This window comes from Crotalus tigris, unplaced genomic scaffold (genome assembly GCF_016545835.1).
Source record: "Crotalus tigris isolate CLP2741 ecotype Arizona unplaced genomic scaffold, ASM1654583v1 scf7180000024401.5802323, whole genome shotgun sequence".
Lineage (NCBI taxonomy): Eukaryota > Metazoa > Chordata > Lepidosauria > Squamata > Viperidae > Crotalus > Crotalus tigris.
The window spans coordinates 3,491,318-3,509,716 of NW_024100569.1; the positions used below are offsets into that span (position 1 = coordinate 3,491,318).

Below are 18,399 nucleotides of genomic sequence, written 5' to 3' on the forward strand. Positions count from 1 at the left end.
GGAGAATAATTTTACTCCCCTTCTTTGTGGCAGCCTCTCAAATACTGGAATACTACTATCATGTCACCCCTATTTCTTCTTTTCCTTTTTCTTTTCTAATTGGGGGGTAGAAGAATTGAGAAGGTAATAATTTTCTTAATTTTCCTTCCTCTCCCCCCCCCGTGAGTTTGCAGGAGAAATAGTATTTGAACAGTGATTTCTTTCATTTTTTAAATATTATATATTACTACATTTATAGTCCACCTTCCCCCCATGATGTTAAAGATATTATCCTCACCACAGCTGTTTCTGATGGTAGATGCTGAGCCCAAAGATGTTCAGAGATTTCCATGGTCAAGTGGAGAATTAAACTTTAATCTCCCTAATCTCAATACCACACTATGTATTAACATATAATTTCCTCCCAAATAAACTATATTATTTGATGTTCATCAGAAAACAAATGATTATCAACTTGCACAATTAAAGGTTCTGGAGAAGCACTACAGAAAAAAAAATCTGGGGGCAAAATGTTCATTTCCTTGCCAATAGTTTAGCAAGACTGTGGTGGTCTCCCATGGAGAATGAGACACGCACGCAGGTATCTCGGGATGGGAGCCCAGAGCTGACTCCAACACCCTCTTTTATTGTTACTATAGTTTTTACATCACACAGCGTAATCAAAAGACGTATATAGGGGTGGTTACAATGTATCGCATAACAGACACTCTCCAGATGCAAGGCTACGCAGGTGTTCTTATCAGAGCCTGTCCAAATGGCTGATGAATTTATTCTGTGTCTGGAGCAGTCCATTTGTTATCTCAAGGCCTTTGTGGGAGCATTTCTATGGGTATATTTGTGCAATTAATCCCACATCTCCTGCTTTTGTGTTTTTTTTAATGTTACTCACTTCCAGTTCCAGAAGGGATCTTGATTCACTAATTAAGGCGTCCTTCCTAGTGGAGGGCATAACATTTTTGCACATTTGCAGGAGGGAGGGAATACATTGAATGCAACAACATAGCAATACAATTAATATCAAAATGGTTACTATAATAGAAATCAAAGATCATAGCCAGGATCCATCCGGTAGCCAGGACCAAAGGACACCCCAAATATCCACGGTGCCTGATCCATCGCTGTGTAAGGGATTATTTTGGAGCATAATTTCCATTTTCCTGGCTGTAGCAGAAATATTAGGTTGAAAATCATGTATATACATACAACAATGAGAATGAATTAAGGCACATACACCACCTTTTGCTGCTAAAATAATATCTAAAGCATACCGATTTTGCAAAACTACTTCCCTTAATTCCCCCATATCTTGATTAATCATTTTAATGCTGTTGATTGTTTCATTAAACATATGAGCAGTCCAATTGTTAAGCAAATGAAGGTCCCTATAGTTCATGGCAACTCCTAGATTGGGTAGTATTCCTCTGCTGATTTGAGTCTCTAAACTACCACCCAATGTTAGGGGTGGATCCGAGGAGCCAGTATCACGTTTGTTCCACAGGCGTCCATCAGGGAGATGAGGCAAAGCATATACAGCAGGGGTCAAAAGGCCCAGTGTACAGGTGCCTTTCCAATCCTTAGGCACCTGACGATAGGCTCTATGGCCACATAATAGCCACATATCGGGTAATTCATAATAACCCTGGTGAGACTCATTAGCAAATGTTATTATGGATTCCATGTCAAGGCAAGCCATGTAGGTACTGACGTTTGTCCATTGATTGCTTCCATAAGTGTCATTTATCTTAGTAAGGTTGCTTTTGATGGATTTGCATTTCTTTGCTGAATTCCATATAATAACTTGTTGACAATTACTATAAGTTCCCAAATAAATGGCAGTACGGAATAGTCCTGTGCTATAAAAACAAAATCTGGCAGGTTCCATTATACGAGCGCCCACAGCATATGTCATATTCAATGTCTCTGTAGTTATGCTCCACAGCTGCTTCCATCCTGTTTCATTGAATGGAATGGCATGGAAAATAAGGCCACCACGACTGTCACCAGGAATTTGCATGCAAATCCAACAGTTCGTGACGTTAAGTGTAAGAGCAGTGCGCCTGGCATCCCGTACAAAAGCATTAAAAGCCCACAGTCCCTGATCCTCATATGCCTGGCTGAGGTGGTGTACGTTGAGCCATATAAGGACGAACTCAACGAGCTGGAGTCCAAATGATCTCGCCATGGTCGTCTATTGCAGCGTAGCCTCGACCCCAGGTAATGAGGGAGGCAGGCCCTTTCCAGGTGGGATCAGGCAAATGTCGATAGTATACTTGGGGGCGTGAAGAATCTGTGGGAGAAGCAGAAAAATGCCTGCTTGCAGCAGTTGAGCCAGGGGTGCCAGAAACATTCAAAAAGTTTAAGGTAAAAAGTACAAGATTAAGAGTATTTTGTATCCCAGGCAAGCCGGGGGTATTTTCCCCTTTCTTTTTTGCATGAATTTCTAGAGCCCTTTTTACGGTCTGATTGGCTCATTCCACGATCGCTTGACCAGTGGAGTTATATGGAATGCCAAATTTATGAACAATAGACCAGCGAGAGCAAAACTGCGCAAAGGAGGTGCTGGTATAAGCAGGAGCGTTGTCAGTTTTAATTTCTTTTGGATTGCCCAGGGTAGAAAAGGTACGAATACAATGATTAATAACATGTTTAGCAGACTCACTCCTTTGGGGGTGGCCATAATAAAACCTGAATAGGTGTCAATGGAAACATGCAAATATTTCCAGGGGGCAAATGGCAAATATTGCATAACATCCATTTGCCAAAGTTGACAGCTCTACGTCCCTCTTGGGTTGACCCCTTGAGGAACAGAGTGTGCTTGGAGGCTGCAGGTGGGACATTGTTGTATGATAGCCGCAGCCTCCGTAGCTGTTTAAGAAAATTGTTTCATTAAAGCCTTCTTATTTTGATGAAAATATGAATGGCTGTCCCATGGGGTTATGGGAGATAAAACAAGGACAGAGACGTCCTGGTGAGTGGAGGCGGCCGAAGCGGCAGCATCCGCCTTGGCATTGCCTTCGGAGATAATACCAGGGAAAGGTTGGTGACTTCTAATATGAGCAGGAAAAAAACAAGTAGAGTGGGAATGAAGAAGGGATTGGAGTGTGAGAAATAGACTGAGGAGAGAGTCATCCAATGAGGGTGACACATATGAATCAGATAAAGAAGTGAGAACTTTATATACATAAAGACTATCTAAAATAAGATTAAAAGGTTCAGAAGAAAAAGTTTGTAAGGCCAAAATTGTAGCGGCAAGTTCAGCACGCTGAGCAGAAGTTTGAGGAGGAGTAATTTTTGTGTGCCATTGTTCACCCTCCTTCCATACACATTAACCATAAGTCTTGCTGCCATCAACATACAGGGTGACAGCGTTAGGAATGGGAGAGGAGGAAATGGGAGAATGCAGAGAAATTGAAACATTATTAAGGAGTTGGAAGCGAGGGTCAGAGGGAATATGACAGGAAACAGATCCTGCCCAGTCAGCAAGAGAAAGTTGCAATACATCTGAAGAGGCAAATAAAGGTTCCCATATAGTAAGAGACATGGGGACATATAAAAAAACAATATCAAATCCAATTAAACCTTTTGCTCGAAAACGGCCCTTTGTAATTAAAAGAGCAAACATATATGGCAGTGGATTGATAGATTTGCGAGGGGTATTGGGGAGGTGAATCCATTCAACAATGGAGACGCCCCCCTTTTGATATTGGAGAAGGGCAGCTGTAGGAATAGAGGGAGTATTAAATATGGCCAAAGACAAAGGCTCATTGGGAATGGCCCGGTCCACCCAGCGGGTGGAGAGGGCACTATTAATTAAGGCAAAAACATGTTTTTGAGTGGGGTTAAGAACAACAACAGAGGAGGGGGAAGTGTGGCCTCGTAAAGCCAAAAACAAGGGTGCCAATTGGGCAGTGGTGAGTGCAAGAAATGGACGCACAAAATTTATGGTGCCCAAGATTTGTTGTAAAGGAACTAAAGTGAGAGGAGAAGGAAGGTGGATGGCAGGGAGCACCGGAACAGAATGAGAGGCTAGGACTTTGTGTTCCAGATATAAAAAGGGAGATTGGGTCTGAACTTTTTCCAGGGTGACAATAAAGCCATAAGAAGCTAAAAGCTGAATGAGTTGGGGAAGGACAGTTTGTACTGTACCAGGAGGACCCAGGGCAGCTAGGAGAATGTCATCCATATAGTGATAAAGCAAAAAGTTAGGATAGGATTTGCTAAAAGGCAACAAGGCAGCGTCCACAAAAGCTTGACATATGGTGGGGCTGTTAAGCATGCCTTGGGGAAGAACAGTCCATTGATAGCGAGGAGTAGGTCGGGACATGTTCGTTGAGGCAAAGAAAAGGGTGTAAAGGAATGGTAAAAAAACAGTCTTTTAAATCAATAATTGCCAAATCATAGTCTTTGGGGATCATAGCGGACCCATGGGTTTAATTATTATGTTAATGAGGCGTAAATCATGAATAATTCTCCAGTTGCCTGATTTTTTCTTGACTACAAATACTGGGGTGTTATAAGGACTGGTAGTTGGTTCCAAATGGCCAGATTGTATTTGCTGATATACCAGTTTCTGCAATGCTTCCTGTTTTTCTAAAGTGAGTGGCCATTGGTCCACTCACACGGGGGTGTCAGAAAGGAGCGTAAGCTTCATGGGTGAAGGAGGCATTATTAGTCTTCCAGAGTTAACTTTGCATTAAATTGAGAGAGTAAGTCTCTGCCCCATAAATTTGTGTGAAGAGCGAGGACGACAGGTTTAAATTTAGCAGAAATGCCTTTTGTGATTCGTTGTGCAGTAAGCCAATTTTTACTGGAGCTTGCTTGTTGAAGTCCTCCCACTCCCCTGACTGCCGGTGAGGAGTCGAGGGGCCAGTTAGAGGGCCATTCAGCTGTTCTTATGACTGAGACATCCGCACCAGAGTCTACAAGACCAGAGAAGAGAATGCCATTGATTAAAAAAGGCATCACCAGTTTTTGGGGAGTAATTTGCTTTGTTAGTGCCAATAAATCAGAGGAAGAATTCCCAGAGTGAGGTGCATATGCAGCCTCTGGAATGGGTGATGCTGCACGTGGTAATAAAACCAAGCGTGCCACCGTATCCCCCTAGTTCATTGTGACAAGGAGATTGGTATAAAATTGGACTTTTAGGGTGTCTCTATACATGGGATCTATCATACCTGGAAGCACAAACACTCCTTGTTCCCGAGCAACAGGTGTGGGAAGGATTATTGCCTCCGTTTCCGGAGGCAAGGGTCCAGAATAAAGGGTTTCAGCAACCGTGAGTAGGTTAGGAAAAGTAACAGAAAGATCATAAGCCAATTTTAAATCAATGCCAGGAAAATATTGCGAAGCAGGAGTGAAGTCTGAAAAGGATGCAGCCTTTGGAGAGGGGTTAGCTGCAGACCCCTCTGTTAGTTTCCCCGATTGGACTGAGAAGAACGGCACTGATTGGCCCAATGAAAACCCTTTTTACATTTTGGGCACACAGTTTTGGGCTTGGCTCCGGGGATGGCAGCGGGTCGAGCCGCGCCACCTCCTGGGGCTCTGCATTGCTTTTTAAAATGACCAGGTTTTCCGCAATTGAAGCAAGTGCCTTGGGGTTGATTCCCCTTTTGGATTGCAGCTGCATGAGTGTCCATTTGAAAAGCATTGGTTCCCACAATGCGGCAGGCTTTAAGAAAGTCCGCTAGGGTGGCCGTGGGACTGGAAACAAGTGGTTTAAGAATGGACTGGCAGTCTGCATTTGCATGTTCATAAGCCAATTTTATGAGGATTTCATTTGCTGCATCTCTGTTTGAAATTTGATGCTCAATGGCAACTTGCAGGCGATTCACAAAGTCTGCATAGGATTCAGTTGCAGTTTGGCGAATGGCAGAAAAAGATTGAATCGGGGTGCCAGACTCATCAACACGAGCCATGGCAGAAAGAACACAACTATTAATGATTGGAAATGCAAAGGGAGTAAAAGTTTGAGCCTGAGCATTAAGGGTAGCAAAATTGCCTTCTCCGACGAGTTGTTCTGCTGTCCATTGTGAACCTGGGTGATTAGCTCTGTTTTGTGCCTCTCTTTTATATTCAGATTCAAAAACTACGTATTGCGTTCCGTTAAGAAGCATGTGGAACAGATCTTTCCAATCTTGAGGCAACATTCGATATGCACTAGCAATTGAATGTATCAGTCCTCTAGTATAGGGACTGGTTATGCCATAATCTTTTGTAGCCTTTTTCAATTCTCGGATCATAGCCAGGAGAAGTGCTTCCCAATCAACCACTATGCCTGCTGCAGTCTGTTGGTAAGTAACAGGGAACAACTCTGTCTCGGATAGTTCCGAAACACTTAAATCACCATTGTTCAAAACCTTTTGAAAAGCACCACGGATGATTCTGGGCCGGGAGACAGGCGGCAACGTGGCAGGAACAGGAGAGGCTGTTTGTTGTTTATCAGGATCCATAGAATTTGCAGGGGCAGAAGGAGGGTTAAAACCAGCTCCAGGGGGGCAAGGGAGTGGCCAACATAACAGACGGACTTTTGTACGGTGGAGGGTCTAATAAAGGCTGATGAGGCGAGTCAGCATGGGTTTGAATCAGGGTATAGGCAATTTTCCAAAGGCACAAAATCTCTGCTGGGGCTCTCGGAGACTGATGGAGGATGGCGCCGATTTTCCTCCATGTATCTACTTTTAAAGATCCAGACTCCGGATAGGATGAGCAGTTAGCCCATATGTAAGCAAGCAATTTAACAGCCTCAGATTTAGAAAGGTGACGGGTTAATTTCTGTTCCTGATCAGTAAGATATTTTTTCCTGCCAAGTAGCCTCATCTCTTCCACATGCTGCTTTTGAGCATGAGACATTCCACCCCCCATACTTACGAAGAGGAGTCAGTTGCCAGCAACTTCGTCGGGTGCACCAAGCCTATTCCAGGCGATAAGTAAAGGGTCGGCAGGGACGTATCCCTCAGTGGATCACGTCGGGGTCACCAGATGTGGTGGTCTCCCATGGAGAATGAGACACGCACACAGGTATCTCGGGATGGGAGCCCAGAGCTGACTCCAACACCCTCTTTTATTGTTACTATAGTTTTTACATCACACAGCATAATCAAAAGACGTGTATAGGGGTGATTACAAGGTATTGCATAACAGACACTCTCCAGATGCAAGGCTACACAGGTGTTCTCATCAGAGCCTGTCCAAATGGCTGATGAATGTATTCTGTGTCTGGAGCAGTCCGTTTGTTATCTCAAGGCCTTTGTGAAAGCATTTCTATGGGTATATTAGTGCAATTAATCCCACACAAGATGAATGCGTCAGTGCTTCTGGAGAGATAAGAAATGCTCAGTTATCTCCTTTTTGCTGTCCTTCGCTTCTTTCAAAACATGTATTCACCTCTGTTTTTTTTTGCTGTTGCTTTTTTTCAACCCTCCCCATTTTTAGGAGAAATAAAATGTGGTGAATATATATATATATATATATATATATATATATATATATATATATATATATATATATATATATATATATATATGTCATCTGTTCCTATAAAATGGACTGAAATTATTCACGGTTGGCATGATGAAAACAAAAATTTCAAGTATGGCATTGGAGCAGACCCACCAAATGCTGTTACTGGCCATTTCAGTCAGGTAGTACTTTTTCATATCTTTGCCATTTCTATGTTCACAGATATAAACCCACAAAAATGAATAAGATAAAAAAGTAGACTCCATTGAATCAAGTTCAAGTCCTTGACTGATCCTGAATCACTGAGCTAAGCCAGGCCTGGCTGCTGCACAGGAAAGCCATGACTTGAAGGTAGACTGGAAAATTGAGAAAACACCCCACAAAAAGATAATAGCACAATATGTGTGGTGCTGTGGCCATGAAAACCAAGCAACTGTGTCCTTACAATCACTAACTAATTCCATAAACATGAGCATCTGGGCTAAGAACCATAGTCCCAATGCATGTTAAGGAAAGGTAAAACTAGACTAGGTTAAAGTGTTGTACTTTTTTGTTTTTTGAATTCTGATATAGGATTGCAAACATACTAAATGTGTTATTTGTTATTCGCATTTAGTGCCTCAGATCTTGGCTTTCATGCAGCTAGGAAGGAAGAACTAACTTGCTGGTAATAGCAAGTTACTCGGCTTGCTTTGGATGTGATGGGGCACTTTAGAAAGAGATGGTTTATAAAGTTCAGGATGGAGCATTTTCATATTTTACATTTTAAATACATACATTTAAAGCACAGAGGATGAAGCCTCATTTGTTCTAATATTTATTTGCTTCTGCAAACTATAGAAATGAACACACTTTTTAATTCAGAGAAAGAAAATGATTGGAAATGTTCATTGTATACTCATTGTTATTGTGGTATCCCACTTCACTGGCTAGGAGCAGACAATTATATATAGTACATTTTCTTACATCCCTTATGCAATTTTCTTTACATGCCCCTATACAATCTGAATGTTTATTATCAATATTATGCTACTAGCATGTTAACCTGTGTGCATATTTTTGTATCTACAGATAGTTTGGTACAAAAGTTACCGTGTTGGTTGTGCTGCTGCCTATTGTCCTTCATCGGAGTACAGCTACTTCTATGTTTGTCAGTACTGCCCAGCGTATGTATCAACTATGATTTCCTTATTTGTCACATTTACAGCAAGTCTAATTAGAATGATTCTGATTGACCTGGAAAAGAAAACAATGGGCTTAAATCAAATGTTGTTTACTATCTTACACTCAAACAAAATATAAAGCAGGGTATGATAAAAAGAACAAAATAAATGCGAATGTAGCAGTAAAATATCACTACCCTAGATCAGTGGTTCTCAACCTTTTTAATGCCCCGACCCCCGACCGGTCGTAAGTCGAGGATTTCTCAACCAGTCATAAGTCGAAAACTACTTAACTGGTGCAGCACCGTTTGCAGAATGGGACTTTTGGCAGGCTCAGCAGGGCAGAGACAGCCTGGACAATTCCTATTGGCTTTTGAAAGCCAATCGAATTAGACTCTATTCAAGAGAGTCTATTCTATTGGCTTTCAAAAGCCAATAGAATAAAAGGGAGTAGCACAGCTAAGGAAAAGGGGAAAACATGGTGGACTGCGTTGTTTGGCGACCCCCGTGAAATGGTCGTTTGACCCCAAATGGGGTCCCAACCCACAAGTTGAGAACTACTGCCCTAGATAAACTTATACGTTAGCTAACTGCAATATTTTTTGCATGCTAATAATTCAAGTTTAGCCATTGTATGTGAGTTTTTGGAGAGGGCATTTGTTCAGTATAAGATATTGAAGATGAAACATATCAAGACACCAAGGATTACCTGAAATAGGGGTTCCAACAAAGAATTTCTAAGAGTTCTAAGCAATGGGCCTGAAGCATATGGACAAATCCTTTCTGTGTAGGTAGTTTTTCTAAATCTGCCTTTGAAGTTGGCTGATGGTAGAATATGAAATTGAAGCAATGAAAAATCTCCCAGATCATTTACTGACCTTGCCACTTTGAAAGAATATAATTTCCTAATGCTATCCTCAAAAGTAATTTACTATGTTCCACTTGTGCTTCTACAAGAAGAATCCTTTTTGCTAAGAATGAAAATGGCCTCATCCTGTCCCAAAGCCAGTGATGCTCTAGGATAGAATCCAAAATGGCACAGGTTTTCTTCAATAGTCTTCTCTAGTTGCTGTGGGCTGAAATGTTATCTAATAAAAAAAGTTTGAACTGCTAAAAAATACTGGTCTACAATAAGAAAATGGATCCAAGAAATAATAGACCAACCCATAGACTGGAAACCAGAGATTTCTTTGTTGGATATTTTAAATAGAAAATATAGTAAAGAAATATGGTACTTAATTTTACATATAATAACAGCGGCAAGAATAGCATATGCACAGTGCTGGAAAAATGAGAATATACCATCAGAGGAAGAAGTGATAAGGAAAATCCTGGACTGTGCTGAGATGGACAAATTAACAAAAGAGATAAAAGAAAAGGAAGACGCAGAGTATTATATAATATGGAACAAGTTGTATGTCTGGTTGGAGACTAGAATTAATAGAGGAGAATAAATATGGAAAGGTCAAAAGTGAAAATATGTGTATAATAATATTAATATGAATTATTCTTAGTAAGAAGTAGAACATGAAGGTAAAAAAATGTAAATAAGAAATAACAGGGCTATAAGGACAAATATTCTAAAGAAGAATAAGGGGCAAATGTAAATATTAGATTACCGTTGTATAATTGCTGTAAAAAAAGAAGTATATGTACTCTATGACAGTACAATGCAAATCCCATCCTTTTTTTCTTGTGCCCTGATTAAACACAACATGTTAAGCCACAAAGTTGTGCTCTAACATCACTGTTCCTTCCTGCAGATGCTTTTAGCAAGCAATAGAATCAAAAATACTTAAATTTTCATAAGATTGGCTGACATACACAGTTATATTTCAGGAATATATCTTCCAATTATTTATCTGTATTGTTTCTGTGCTGGGTTATGAATAGATTTAAATCAAAACTGACTTTGGAATTTTTAAATAAAAGGCTATACAGGTAGTCCTCATTTAATTACCACAATTTGGACTAGCAACTCGGTCATTAAGCCAAGTGGTCCCAAAGGGGAATCTTGACTGTGTTACAGTGTCGATCTTACTTTCCTTTACTTTTACAGACCTGCAAAGTTGTAAAAGCAAGGATTGACCGCAACGTTAATTTTTTGTTGCCATCAAATTTTGCTATCTAAGTCAATCACTGAATGAAGACTACCTATATAATTCTGCAGACAATTTCCCTTCTGTGTTGGTCATGATGTGGTAGGATGTTATGATATTGCTTGGATATCTGTTTTTAATATAATACTGTTTCTTTAATTCGTGAAGCTGAACAGAGTCATTCTGGAATGGAGTAGCCAAGAAACTCTTTCAATTCATCCATCCATCCAGAAAATAAAAAAAAAATAGAAAGCTGTGGATGAATAGATATTTTCTTTCTCCTTCTAGACCTGGATGTAACCCAAGTATTGAATGCAGCCCCCAGAACACCAAATTACTACTTTTGATATGAGTGAAGAGACAAATTATTTACTACATGGACATATACAATATACAATATTAGATTTTACTTATTTTAATTTCCTTAATTTTTCATTGTTTTGTATTCATTTTGCTTACTTTTTCATCCATCTTATTCTTTTTAACTTGAGTGGCAATTCCAGGAACGGAACTGGAAATCTTCAATCTGCAGTCACATGTTTGTCACATGATCCCTCTCCAACTATGGGCAATACATGGGAAATAACCTGCAGAGAGACAACATGGATGATAGGCATAGAAGGCAGACTTGCATCCTCAAGCTATCATGGTATATGATTGGTGTTGAGTCCTTGGCGGGAAGCAGACACGAGAAGCAGTTGAAGTTCTCAGTTTCCTTTATTCAGCGTTCAGCTTACAAGTAGATGGCTTCAGCAGCTCTCCAAAACCTCCCAGCTTCTTATATAGACGCTTCCCGGGTAAATGTGTTACTTTTCCCGCGCCAGCACCCGCGCATGCGCACGGCGCTGGCGACAGCCTGTCTGGTCCCGGGCAGCTTTGCACCTGCCCGGGACTGCCTGCAAACGCCCGAGCCGTTTGAAAAGGCTCGGGACATAACACCCCTTTCCCCCGGGCTAAAACTACTACCAACATACAACATTTATTTTATATGACATTTTGCTCCCCAGTGCTCCCACTGATTACTGGCTTTTGCCTTGCCAGCAATGTTATGTAATCCTCTAAGTATTTAGGAGACTTCTTTGCTCTCTGTGACCTTCTCAGCTCTGGGTTACTAGCATGAGTTCCCTGACTGGAGGGAGATGTGAGCCTGTTCTCCTTATTTTGCCTTGGTGCCTTCCAAGGACTGTGCCCCCATGCCTGGCCTGCTTGCTTGCCCACCGGGCTCGTCAGGCCAGGGCTTCTGTCACTTTGTGACCTGGTTGACCTGCCTAGCTGTAGACCCTCGGTCCCCTTGAAGTGATAGCCACTGCTGGGCGTCTCTGTTGAACCTCCTAGGTCCGTCCAAGACCTGTCAGGAGGCTGACCATTCCCTGAACCCCGTTCTGTGTCCGGGCTTGTGTGGGTTCCTGTACTTTCCCAAAACTCAGTTACTCCCTGATTTGGGCTAGAGGTGTTGTAGTCGGGACTTGTTTCCTCGACCACCTCCCTGTATGTTTGACCCCCTGTAGAATTTGGGGTAAGGTCAGGCCAACCTTGGGGATTGTGTGCCAGCTCTCTTGTGGGGAATGATTTGTTGGGATGCCCCCGGGGATCCTCCGTGACTGGAGTGCTGTGTGATGTGTGTGGAAGGTGAGTATGCCCCCGGGGTGACTCCCTGGCTGGAGTAGGCGTGAGTGCCTGTTGTGTGGGTAAGCTCCATGAATTCCTTTTCGGAGCAATTGCGGAACCCTGGGATGGGCCGTTTGTGGCTCCATCAGTGGAGATGGACAGCAGCTCGTGCCCTTCCCTTTGCTCCAAAGGGTCCCCCTCCCCCCCTGGAAAAGACCCAGGAGTCTCATCTGAAAAGTCCCGCCTAGGGCGGAGTTGGTCGATGTGCCGATGCAGGACACGACCGTTGTCCAGGGCTACCTCGTAGGAGAGAGGACCTGTGACCCTGGAAATAGAAGCGGGGACCCAGGTATGACCAGGCCCGTAATTGTGAGCCCAAACCGGGGCACCCACAAGTAGTTGTCTCAGTGCCCTAGGATGTGAGGTAGATGAAGGCAGTCTGTCCGGATGCAACCGGTCAAGTTTAGTAGTAAGTTGACGCCCCCAGTGAAGTTCAGCTGGGCTTCTCCCTGTAGAAGTGGACAGTGTGGTGCGATAAGAAAGGAGAAAGTCAGCCAACCTGTGATGCCAGTCCCTGTAGGTGAGTCTTTTCAAGGCGTCCTTTGTGATGCGCACCATACGTTCAGCCATACCGTTGGTGGACGGGTGGAAGGGTGCAGACGTGGCATGACGAATCATGTTAGCCTGTAAGAAAGCTTGGAATTCGGAGGACGTAAATTGCGGGCCGTTGTCAGACACGATGACATCTGGGAGCCCGTGTGCAGCAAAAATCCCCCTCAGTACCTGAATAGTCTTTGCAGTGGTGGTGGAAGAGACAGATACAACCTCAAGCCATTTTGAATGGCTGTCAACAAGGACCAAGAAGAACTGGCCCTGAAAGGGCCCAGCGTAGTCAATGTGCACCCTAGACCATGGGGACTGCGTTTCCTCCCATTTATGCACGGGAGCTTGGGGCATCTCTGGGCGAGATCGTTGGCACAGGTGGCATGCATGCACCTGAGCCTCAAAATCCTTATCTAAAACAGGCCACCACAAGTGGCTGCATGCAAGAGCCTTCATACGAACAATGCCAGGATGACCCTCGTGGAGGGATTCTAAGACCCTAGTCCTCATTGAGGAGGGAATGACAACTCTGTTTCCCCAAAGCAGACAACCCTGAGAAAGGGACAACTCGTTTCTTTTGGACCAGAAACTCTGAAACTCAGGACTAGGGCAGTGCTCAGGCCAACCAGACAAAACCCAGGAACGGACACGTGAAAGTGTGTAATCTGTACCTGTTTCAGCGGTAACATCCCTGGCACTAAGAGGGAGCTCGGCAAGGCTTGGATTGATAGAATGTTGACAGCTGGCGCAGGGTCAGCTTCTACTACTGGCAGAGGCAATCTACTGAGGCCATCAGCATGGCCCATTTCTTTCCCAGGCTGGTGGAGTAAAGAAAAATCATATGCAGACAGAAAAATAGACCACCTAAGCATTCTAGGGGAAATGATTTGGGGAGTCTGCTTACGTGTGGTAAACAGTCCCAGCAGAGGCTTATGGTCAGTAAAGACCGTGAAATGCCTGCCATAGAGAAAATTGTGGAATTTTTTAATTCCAGCGACAACAGCCAGAGCCTCCCTGTCTATCTGAGCGTAGTTGCGCTCAGCAGAAGACAGTGTTCTGGAGTAATATGCAACAGGAACCTGAGTTCCATCAGACCTGAGGTGGCTCAGGACAGCTCCTACCCCGTAAGGGGACGCATCACATGCGATGCACACAGGAATAGATTCGTTGAAATGTGCAAGTACACTGTTAGAAGTGAGCAAGGCCTTGACTTTGTTAAAGCAAGCCTCATGTGTATGTGACCACTGCCACACTGCTTGTTTGTCTAGTAGCCTGTGAAGAGGCTCAGCTACACTATCTTTATGTGGAAGAAAAGAATTGTAGAAATTCAGGAGGCCCAGGAAGGCCTGAAGTTCGGCCTTGGACTTTGGCCTAGGTGCTTCTAAAATAGCTGTCAGTTTGGATTCAGCAGGGTGAATTCCAGCAGAATCAATTTTGAACCCCAGAAATTCAGTAGAAGGCACCCCAATCTTGCATTTGTCTTTTTTGAGCTTGAGGCCTGACTTCCTGAATCTTAACAGAACAGCCCTTAGCCTTTCAGCTAGAATGTGTGTGGAGTCTCCTGCAATTAAGACATCATCAAAGTAGGGGCACACCCCTGGTATACCCCGTAGTGTGTTTTCCATTACGCTTTGGAAAATCCCAGGAGCGACATTCACTCCAAACTGCAGCCTTTTTACCTTAAAGGCTCCCCTGTGGGTCACAATAGTCTGAGCTATAGCAGCATCATCATCAACAGACAGCTGTTGATACGCTTGAGCTAGGTCAAGCTTTGCAAAAACGCGCCCCCCCTTGAGGGAGGCCAGAATATGACTGACCACAGGAACAGGATAGGCATGTTGCTGCAATGCCTTATTAAGAGTGCATTTGTAGTCAGCACAAATGCGAATGTCCCCATTTGCCTTTAGAGGCGTGACAATGGGGGTCTCCCAAGGACTGGAATCAACAGGTTCTAGGATTCCCTGTTGAATCAGTTTGTCTAACTCAGTGTCAATTTTACTCTTTAAAGCAAAAGGGACCCTTCTTGCTTTAATTCTAATGGGAGTGACAGTGGGGTCTAGCTTTAAGGACACAGGGGTCCTTTGAATGTGCCCAGCTGGGGGCTGAAAACATCTGCAAATTCTTTGCAGACTTCCTGTAGGTCGAGTGTTTGTAAACTGTTGAGTCCTGTGACGTGTATCCCCAGGGCCTCAAACCAATTGAGTCCTATGAGACTCGTTCGTTCACCCCCTACTACTAATAAGTCTAGTGGACCTTCAAAACTCTTGTATTGCACGTTAAGGGTGGCTTCCCCCTTAACACACACTCTTGAATTTTGAAAATCTGTTAACACAATGTCAGAAGGCCTTAACTTGGCCTGAGTTCCACTACCGGAACAAATCTTCCTAAATGTATGCAAGGAGATAATTGAAAAGGCAGACCCTGTGTCTAGTTCCATAGATAATGGAACCCCTTGTAGCTTCACCTTGAGTGACAGCTTTTTCTTAATTGGCTTGTGTGTGCCTGTCCTAAGGATGCTTCTTCGCGAAGCGCAAAACCCTACCCTATTCTGGCTGGGGAATCTGGTACCTTTCAGGCGCGGTTCTTCCTGAGGTTGTACCTTTTGTCGGCCCAGACACACAGCTGCAATGTGTCCTTGTTTGCCGCATGCCCAGCAGGTAGCGGAGCGGAACTTGCAGTCGGTTGTCCTGTGGCGACCTCCACAGCCGATGCACTTGAGCGGAGCTGAAGAGCTTCCCTTCTGTTTTTCTTCCGTCGTGGGGTGGAGACGGTCGACTTCCTCGTCCGGATCCTCCTCGGAGTTCCTTTGGGCGTCTTCCTGGTGCACGGATGCAACCTCTGGACTATTTCTGATCGGCCGCATGTTCTTGATAGCGCCGCCTGCTGCTTCTTCTGCGGTGACTTCCCTTAAGGCATCTTGGTAGGACAGTTCTTCTTTAGCGAAAAGTCTCTGTTGTAGATCTCGATGCCTTAACCCGCACACGAATCGGTCCCTCAGTCGTTCTTCGAGGTCTTTGAACTCGCAGTGCTTGGCGGCCTTCCGTAATGCGGCGATGAATTCTTTGGCCGACTCGCCGGGCCGTTGATCCCTCTGCTCGAAGGTGTGGCGCCATGCGATGACGGACATCTTGGGGTGGAAGTGCTCTTTCAGTAGCTTCTTCAGATCTGCGTAGCTGACAGACTCTACTGGAACAGGTGCTGCAAGGTTTTCTGCGATGTCGAAGGTGTCTTGACCGCAAACACAAAGCAGGGTGGCAGCCTTCAAGCTCTCTTCCCTCACTTGGTTTGCCTTGAAGTAGTTCTCCACCCTGGCTACGTATGACTCCCACCGCTCTGGATGTGAGACGTCGAATTCCGAAAGCCTTCCGATTTTTGCCATCTTTAGATCTTCAGGAGACGGGTCTATCAGCCAGCCTACCCCCGAATGCGCACCAGATTGGCGGGCAGCTGCCGAGTCGACGCCGTTCCTTTCCGCCGCTCAGGACTCCTTGGGTAAGCTTACACTTCTTCCTTTCCAGGTAGTGCAAGGCATCCCACCTTCGTCGCCAGTGTTGAGTCCTTGGCGGGAAGCAGACACGAGAAGCAGTTGAAGTTCTCAGTTTCCTTTATTCAGCGTTCAGCTTACAAGTAGATGGCTTCAGCAGCTCCCAAAACCTCCCAGCTTCTTATATAGACGCTTCCCGGGTAAATGTGTTACTTTTCCCATGCCAGCAGCCGCGCATGCGCACGGCGCTGGCGACAGCCTGTCTGGTCCCGGGCAGCTTTGCACCTGCCCGGGACTGCCTGCAAACGCCCGAGCCGTTTGCAAGGCTCGGGACATAACAATTGGCAGGAAAGGGGGAAATCTTTTCTGTATTGGTTAGAGAGAATTGAGAAAGATAGAGAGATGGGAGAAGGAGAATGTTTCGGAGGAGAAATGAAAGAGGGGAAGAAGGAAGACATTAGGAGGAAGTCAGAGTTTCCCTCAATTCTTTCTCTAACAAGCCAGAAAAATCCTTTTTTGCTCTCTCACAAAACTTGACAGGGTTTACTCCCTTTTGGAGAAGACTTCAGAAGTCAGGTCTTCCCCTCTGATGGTAGTGCTGTCTGCTCTCTCAAAACTGGAAACTCAAACCAGAGAAACCAAGACAATGCAACCAAAGTCAATTATCTATTGAAATGGCATGGGTGTTTCATCAATCACAAATGGAACAGTAATAATGTATGGCATTTCTGTTCATCTTTTTCATTCCAGAGGAAACATCATAGGTAAAACTGCTACTCCATATAAATCCGGGCCACCTTGTGGGGATTGTCCTTCCGCTTGTGACAATGGATTATTCAGTAAGTTTTTTTTAAAGTAAATTATTAAACCAACATTTTTAAAGGTCATGTCATGTCAGCAAAGAACAGATTTCATATGAGTAGCTAATCATCTCTAGGTAGAATAACAGGTTTAATGGAAGATAGCCAACTATCCAGTAAGATAGGCCTAGGCAAGACATCTGGATCAACACATACATGAAGCATGCTATCGTGGGATAACCAGACATCCAGAGTTGCCTCAATGGTGCTTCTATATGCTCCCACACTAGTGGTTGATGAACCCAGATAATTGAATCAGGGAAGACGAGGACGATATCAATCGATTTCAGCTTAGGAAGAACTTAAAATCCATACCAGCTTTTTCTTAGATTTTGTTCAGGACTATTGATGAAAATAATAATTCAGCAGCTGCATATAATCATTCTAATATATACTCTAAAATAATTACTCTAAGTACTATTTTCATTTTTAAAAATCTTCAGCTTTGAATCCACCCCTTAAGAAAAAAAATAACTTTGATGTTGAGCTCTAAAACAATGCATAAAATTGTAAAAGAGTCCCTAGCAAGCTGTACTTTTGGTGATGTCTCACTTTTATTTACGTTTTTCTCTTTTTAAAAATTTCAGCAAATCCTTGCACAAAAGAAGATAAGTACACGAATTGCAAAAGTTTGGTCCAACAAGCTGGCTGCCAGGATAAAAAGATGCAGTCAGACTGCTCTGCTATTTGCTTCTGCCAAAATAAAATAATATAGTGGGCTTCCCATTCAATATTTTTTATTTTTGCCGGAAATATCTTAAAATCATGGCATCTTTTAGTATCAGCAAATTCTTACTTGACATTTGATTTCATATACTTTGCATGAATGTCCTATGAATGTCTAAGGGAAACATCAGCAGGAGTAGAGGCTAGGGATGAAAACTGTAAGTTCAAAGGGTCTGTCAGAATCCAATTATATTTCATCTTTAAATTATCAAATATAGAAACTCCCAATTCTACCTTCTCTGGATTCTGCCATAAGAGGGAGAGAAGGGGGAGAACAAAGGGGCTTTATGGCCCTCACTTCCTTCTTTACACTTCAAAGAGCTGAATGCTGAATGTGTGTTTATTGTAACCTCGAAGCGTTAACATACCAAAGGAGGGAAGTTGCCTTTCATGTAGTT

The 18,399-nt window shown here is 43.5% G+C and overlaps 1 protein-coding gene across 3 annotated transcripts in view; it reads left to right on the forward strand.

Moving 5' to 3' along the window:
• The window catches only part of LOC120301863 (cysteine-rich venom protein catrin-like), a 59,551-nt gene extending 41,376 nt beyond the window's left edge, over positions 1-18,175 (forward strand). For 2 of the 3 annotated variants that reach the window (XR_005555052.1, XR_005555051.1), the window contains 3 exons: positions 8,530-8,624; positions 17,166-17,254; positions 17,863-18,000. Coding sequence is in view for 1 of the 3 variants with exons in the window: in XM_039329582.1 (XP_039185516.1) it covers positions 7,432-7,640; positions 8,530-8,624; positions 17,166-17,254; positions 17,863-17,990 (521 nt within the window). In the remaining 2 variants the exon portion in view is untranslated. Of the gene's footprint in view, positions 1-7,431; positions 7,641-8,529; positions 8,625-17,165; positions 17,255-17,862 lie in introns of all 3 variants that reach the window. The other variant, XM_039329582.1, reaches the window with a different exon arrangement.
• The last annotated feature ends 224 nt before the right edge of the window (positions 18,176-18,399 follow it).